Source organism: Eucyclogobius newberryi, unplaced genomic scaffold, assembly GCF_026437365.1.
Source record: "Eucyclogobius newberryi isolate DKJ021-1_F unplaced genomic scaffold, fEucNew1.0.hap1 SCAF_510, whole genome shotgun sequence".
Lineage (NCBI taxonomy): Eukaryota > Metazoa > Chordata > Actinopteri > Gobiiformes > Gobiidae > Eucyclogobius > Eucyclogobius newberryi.
Window position 1 is genome coordinate 5,001 of NW_027316180.1, and position 7,500 is coordinate 12,500.

General features: G+C 51.9%; 1 protein-coding gene across 1 annotated transcript in view; it reads left to right on the forward strand.

Annotated features, from left to right (window-relative positions):
- Nucleotides 1-1,574: 1,574 nt before the first annotated feature.
- Nucleotides 1,575-7,500, forward strand: part of LOC140383492 (ubiquitin carboxyl-terminal hydrolase 54-like) — a gene marked incomplete at its 5' end in the record, with an annotated part of 36,939 nt that continues 31,013 nt past the window's right edge. The window contains one exon of the mRNA XM_072465952.1: nt 1,575-1,709. Within this exon, the coding sequence (XP_072322053.1) occupies nt 1,575-1,709 (135 nt within the window). The remainder of the gene's footprint in view (nt 1,710-7,500) is intronic.

Consider the following 7,500-nt stretch of genomic DNA (forward strand, 5'->3'; position numbering starts at 1 on the left):
AGGAACAAACACAAGTTTATGCAAAATTGACACATATTTGACGCGCTAAACATTAATTTAACCAAATAAAGTCACTCTCATATTTTGATGTGTCAAATTAAACTAATTCTGACTTTAGATGAGTTTTGGCCCAGTGCTTGCTGGGTATTGGCCTAGTGTGATGTCATCAATTACAACCAGGAAGTAAAATGATATTCTTGGATAACATGTGCATCATTTCTTTCATTTTAGTTCAATGAGTCGTCCAAACGGTCAGAGGCACTTTAAAGTGTTTCACCCAATCACCTCCAAGCATTCATCTAAAGACCCGCCCCTTATTAAAGGCACAGTACCTCATTTTTACCGTCTTAAAATGTAACAAACAGAATTTTAAAGGCTTTGCGCCGGTCCAAACGTATCTCTCACCTTTACCCAGTTTATAAGCACTTATCACAACCTTCAGTAGCGCTAACAACAGCTAGCACGCTAACATCACATCAGCCTTACTTCCTGGTTCGGGGAAGCTGCAGACGGCACACAGCGGTCTCCCGTTGACCCCCAAAGCTCCTTTTATCTGCACTGGAGAAACACTACTTTATCATGTGACCAAAAACCAGGTACAGCCCCTTTAAACTCCTTATCTGGGCCTCGAGTCTCTCATTAACGTCTCTTTATCAAGTCCACGTCTTTATTCCCACGGGTCATTTTCAATTCATGACCAACGACCGTCGAATTCTGGCTCAAAAGGCGTTTAAACTCGGCGGGCGTAAAGTGAGGGCTCGCCTCAGCGGCTCGTTTGCTTTTCGCTGCTACACGACGTTTTCTGTCGAGGAAAAGCTCTTTACAAACTGCATTTATTATTGATACGCTGTGATACTGAGGCCTGAGCTGGAGGAGGAGGAGTCTGTGAGCTGGAGGAGGAGGAGTCTGTGAGCTGGAGGAGGAGGAGTCTGTGAGCTGGAGGAGGAGGAGTCTGATTCAGGATTGGTCCATTCAGCTCATGTGTGTTCAGTGGATCATCATTAAAAGTCAATATTATGCATTATTTGGGTTTGTTTTCTAGTTTTTGGCACTTTTCCACAGATTTTTACATAGTTTATATTAAAATAATTCATACGTATAGTTTTTCGGGGCCGATGCTCCGCGGCGTGGACTAAGACTTGGGACTCGGCGAGTCACATTGGATGATTAGAGGAGGTTTTAATAAAGAGAAGCGTTCACAAAAATCATATTTATCGCAAAAATATGAGACATTTTCAGTTTCCAATTTGGTGCAATGACTCGAAACTCAAAGTAGACGACGGGATGATCGCGATTATTCAGGTCAATCGACCCAAAAAATAGACCTAAAAGCAAAATAAAGTTACGTTTTTGTAAATTTTTACTTTTTTTTTGTTTTTTCAGACAGTTCAGTTTAAACTTGTCACAAACTTCAGGAGCAGTGACAGAAAATGAAATCACGTCCCACTACGAGCATAAAAGCAGCTGTTTACGCCTGTTTTCACTGAATTTGTGATTTTGTTCTCGAGCACTCGCCGCTCCACAGACCCGATTCGTCGCGTAACGCTTGTTGGCTTCTGCGTGTGTTTTTGCAGAGCATCTTTGCCCAGTTCCAGTTCAGCAGTGAGCGGGTGCTGCCGTCCGACGTGCTGCGCTCGGCTCTGGCCAAAACCTTCAAGGACGAGCAGCGCTTCCAGCTCGGCATCATGGACGACGCCGCCGAGTGCTTCGTGAGTCGCCGCGATGACACGCCCCGAACACGCCCCAAACATGTCCCGAACATGTCCCAAACACGCTCTAAACACGCTCCGAACACGTCCCGAACACGTCCCGAACACGCCCCGAACACGCCCCGAACACGCTTCGAACATGCCCCGAACATGCCCAGAACACGCCCCGAACACGCCCCGAACACGCCCCAAATACGCCCAGAACACGCCCAGAACACGCTCCGAACATGCCCCGAACACGCCCCGAACACGCCCCGAACACGCCCCAAATACGCCCAGAACACGCCCCGAACACGTCCCAGAACACGCCCCGAACACGTCCCAGAACATGCCCCGAACACGCCCCAAACACACCCCGAACACGCCCCGAACACGCTCCGAACACGCCCAGAACACGCCCCAAACATGTCCCGAACATGTCCCGAACACGCCCCGAACACGCTCCGAACACGGCCAGAACATGCTACGAACATGCCCCGAACACGCCCAGAACACGCCCCGAACACGCCCCGAACACGCCCCAAATACGCCCAGATCACGCTTTGAACATGCCCAGAACACGGCCAGAACACGTCCCGAACACGCCCCGAACACGCCCCGAACACGCCCCGAACACGCCCCAAATACGCCCAGAACACGCCCCGAACACGTCCCAGAACATGCCCCGAACACGCCCCAAACACACCCCGAACACGCCCCGAACACGCTCCGAACACGCCCAGAACACGCCCCAAACATGTCCCGAACATGTCCCGAACACGCCCCGAACACGCTCCGAACACGGCCAGAACATGCTACGAACATGCCCCGAACACGCCCAGAACACGCCCCGAACACGCCCCGAACACGCCCCAAATACGCCCAGATCACGCTTTGAACATGCCCAGAACACGGCCAGAACACGTCCCGAACACGCCCAGAACACGCTCCGAACACACCCCGAACACGCCCCGAACACGCTCCGAACACGGCCAGAACATGCTACGAACATGCCCCGAACACGCCCAGAACATGCCCAGAACACGCCCAGAACACGTCCCGAACACGCCCAGAACACGCTCCGAACACACCACGAACACGCCCCGAACACGCTCCGAACACGCCCAGAACACGCCCCGAACATGTCCCGAACATGTCCCGAACACGCCCAGAACACGCTCCGAACACGTCCCAGAACACGCCCAGAACACGCCCCCGAAAACGCCCCAAACACGCCCAGAACATGCCCCGAACATGTCCCGAACACGTCCCGAACACGTCCCAGAACACGCCCCGAACACGTCCCAGAACACGCCCCGAACATGTCCCGAACACGCCTAACCCTATTTTCTGGACTATGCAAAAAAATGCATAATTAAAAAAAACAAACATATATAAGTCGCACTGGAGTATAAGTCTCATTTTTGGGGGAAATGTATCTGATAAAAAAGACATTTCATCTGAAAATACAGTTTAAAATAATAACAGATGAGAGAACATGGTGAATAAGTGTAAGTATGCTAACGCTAACACCTTCAGCTACATGACGTATGCTAACGCTAACACCTTCAGCTACATGACGTATGCTAACGCTAACACCTTCAGCTACATGACGTATGCTAACGTTAACACCTTCAGCTACATGACGTATGCTAACGCTAACACCTTCAGCTACATGACGTATGCTAACGCTAACACCTTCAGCTACATGAGGCACAGACAGAACTGTGGTAAGTGTCTGGTATGTCAGCGTAACATATGAACAGTTCTTCAGATAACTATAGCATAAAGAACATGCTAACAAGTTTAGCAAAGCATCAGTTTTACCCCAAATCACTAAATCCACTGAATTCTTCTTCCTCTGTGTCACTTCTAAACAACTCCACAACAAGCGCCCTCTTGTGGTGGTCAGTGTGAAAATAACGAATAATATCACATATAAGTCGCACCCCGGGCAAAAACTATGTGCGACTTATAGTCTGGAAAATACGGTAAATTTAATGCCATATTGTGGAATATTCTGAGCACAGTCAAACATCTCAAAAAGGTGGCTCTAATACACCAAAAGAATATAAAATGTAAACTTTTAAAAATGCGAGTTTTGCTCTGCGACTGTGAACTTTAGATCCAAAATGGCGTCTTTATAAAGCCCCAAACTCCAGCGTGTAATAAACGAGAGTCGTGTGAAGTCGTCGCTCTTCCTTAAACGTGTCGCCTTCCCCCCGTTTCCCGTTCGTCACCTGCGGACGCCGCCGGCATTTTAAACAGCTCCTCTTCATAGAAATCATCTCCTCCATTACCAAGAGAAACCTCCATCAGTCACACATGTCCCGCTCGCCTCGCCGCCCCCGAACGCTGCCAAACGTAAAGCCACGAGTTCAGTTTGAGCTCGATTTTGAGTCGTTTTAACTGGTTTGTCGGGGGGAGTTTTGAATAGTTTGAATTTGTTTTTGTTTCAAAGCTAAAAGAGGATTTTTAAAAACTTGATTTAGGTAAAAAAAAAAAAAAATCGAAATAAAATGAGTCAAAAAACACAGGAGGCGCCAATCACACTTGGTTCTGGTTTGATTCCACTGTAAACTTGCTTCAGTCCTGGTTTAGTCCAAATTTGTTGTTTTAACTGTGATTTTTCTGACTACTTTACATTTTTGTTTACTTGTTTCAAACTAAATTGTCCATTAACAAAAAAACTGAGTAAAAATGTCTGTGTCGACCCTCAAATAAGACAATAAGTCAAAAAGGTATCGAATAGTGTAAACTTCGTACCTTCAGCGGCGCCCCCTGTCGCCCCCTGCCGCCCCCTGTCGCCCCCTGCCGCCCCCTGCCGCCGCCTGTCGCCTCCTGTCGCCCCCTGCCGCCCCCTGTCGCCCCCTGCCTGCGCGTGCATGTAAACGTTGGCGTGCTGGAGCTGCCGGCGCTTTCTGATCGATTGGGAGTAAATGTGTTCAGTCAGGGAATCCGTCTGAGCGCTTATGAAATATAGATGCTGCTCCACGCCACAGATTAGAGCGGGCCGTGTGCGGGCCACACACGACGCTCGCCACACACGACGCTCGCCACACACGACGCTCGCCACACACGACGCTCGCCACACACGACGCTCGCCACACACGACGCTCGCCACACACGAAGCTCGTCACACACGACGCTCGCCACACACGACGCTCGCCACACACGACGCTCGCCACACACGACGCTCGCCACACACGACGCTCGCCACACACGAAGCTCGTCACACACGAAGCTCGTCACACACGACGCTCGCCACACACGACGCTCGCCACACACGACGCTCGCCACACACGACGCTCGCCACACACGAAGCTCGCCACACACGAAGCTCGCCACACACGACGCTCGCCACACACGACGCTCGCCACACACGACGCTCGCCACACACGACGCTCGCCACACACGAAGCTCGCCACACACGAAGCTCGCCACACACGAAGCTCGCCACACACGACGCTCGCCACACACGACGCTCGCCACACACGACGCTCGCCACATGCCACAGATGAGCAGAGCTAAGACGTGAGGACAGTGTTCAGTGTTCTCATCACCACAGGAAGAAAGGCCAATGTTTTTAGACGATAAAATGTCATTTTCAACACAAAATAATAGTTCTGTCTCTAGTATTACCACGAAAAGTGCTCGTTTGTAGTATTCTTATCACTTTTGTCCAGTTGATTCTACGTGGACGAACATTAAATTATGACAATTCTGTGGTGGTTACAATTCAATCAATCAATCAATCAATCAATCAATCAATCTGTGGTGCATATTATTACAGTTTTAATGGTTTTATGTTATTTTTATGATTTTTGATTTAATGTAATCTTTCTTCTCTTGAGGCGTTTATGCAGTTTCTTTTGTAGTTTATGCTTCATAATTCATACATTTCAAACAAAACTAATAACTTAACAAACTTAACTTCATAACAAAGGACTCTGGCCACAAGGGGTCAGTATAAGAACAACTGACTGTTAGGATTCTCATCCTGCGGTCAAGTTTGAGCCTCACTTTTTGGACGATCCTCACTGTTCACCAGGTTTACGAGGATTCGGTTTATTATTTTCAACATTTAACGCAGACGGAAGTGGCTGATTTCCTGTCTCCCTCCTGTCTCCCTCCTGTCTCCCTTGTGTCTCTCTCGTGTCTCCCTCGTGTATCCCTTGTGTCTCCCTCGTGTCTCCCTCCTGTCTCCCTCGTGTCTCCCTCGTGTCTCCCTCCTGTCTCCCTCGTGTCTCCCTCGTGTCTCTCTCCTGTCTCCCTCCTGTCTCCCTCGTGTCTCCCTCGTGTCTCCCTCGTGTCTCCCTCCTGTCTCCCTCGTGTCTCTCTCGTGTCTCCCTCGTGTCTCCCTCCTGTCTCCCTCCTGTCTCCCTCCTGTCTCCCTCGTGTCCCCCTCGTGTCTCCCTCGTGTCTCCCTCGTGTCTCCCTCGTGTCTCCCTCGTGTCTCTCTCCTGTCTCCCTCGTGTCTCCCTCGTGTCTCCCTCCTGTCTCCCTCGTGTCTCCCTCGTGTCTCTCTCCTGTCTCCCTCCTGTCTCCCTCGTGTCTCTCTCCTGTCTCCCTCGTGTCTCCCTCCTGTCTCCCTCGTGTCTCCCTCGTGTCTCCCTCCTGTCTCCCTCGTGTCTCCCTCCTGTCTCTCTCCTGTCTCCCTCCTGTCTCCCTCGTGTCTCCCTCCTGTCTCCCTCGTGTCTCCCTCCTGTCTCTCTCCTGTCTCCCTCGTGTCTCCCTCGTGTCTCCCTCCTGTCTCCCTTGTGTCTCCCTCGTGTTTCTCTCCTGTCTCCCTCCTGTCTCCCTCGTGTCTCCCTCGTGTCTCCCTCGTGTCTCTCTCCTGTCTCCCTCCTGTCTCCCTCGTGTCTCCCTCCTGTCTCCCTCGTGTCTCCCTCCTGTCTCTCTCCTGTCTCCCTCGTGTCTCTCTCCTGTCTCCCTCGTGTCTCCCTCGTGTCTCCCTCCTGTCTCCCTCGTGTCTCCCTCGTGTCTCTCTCCTGTCTCCCTCCTGTCTCCCTCGTGTCTCCCTCCTGTCTCCCTCGTGTCTCCCTCCTGTCTCCCTCCTGTCTCCCTCGTGTCTCCCTCGTGTCTCCCTCCTGTCTCCCTTGTGTCTCCCTCGTGTTTCTCTCCTGTCTCCCTCCTGTCTCCCTCGTGTCTCCCTCGTGTCTCCCTCGTGTCTCTCTCCTGTCTCCCTCCTGTCTCCCTCGTGTCTCCCTCCTGTCTCCCTCGTGTCTCCCTCGTGTCTCCCTCGTGTCTCCCTCGTGTCTCTCTCCTGTCTCCCTCCTGTCTCCCTCGTGTCTCCCTCCTGTCTCCCTCGTGTCTCCCTCCTGTCTCTCTCCTGTCTCCCTCGTGTCTCTCTCCTGTCTCCCTCGTGTCTCTCTCCTGTCTCCCTCCTGTCTCCCTCGTGTCTCCCTCCTGTCTCCCTCGTGTCTCCCTCCTGTCTCTCTCCTGTCTCCCTCCTGTCTCCCTCGTGTCTCCCTCCTGTCTCCCTCGTGTCTCCCTCGTGTCTCCCTCCTGTCTCCCTCGTGTCTCTCTCCTGTCTCCCTCGTGTCTCCCTCCTGTCTCCCTCGTGTCTCTCTCGTGTCTCCCTCGTGTCTCCCTCCTGTCTCCCTCCTGTCTCCCTCCTGTCTCCCTCGTGTCTCCCTCCTGTCTCCCTCGTGTCTCCCTCGTGTCTCTCTCCTGTCTCCCTCCTGTCTCCCTCGTGTCTCCCTCCTGTCTCCCTCGTGTCTCCCTCCTGTCTCTCTCCTGTCTCCCTCCTGTCTCCCTCGTGTCTCCCTCCTGTCTCCCTCGTGTCTCCCTCCTGTCTCTCTCCTGTCTC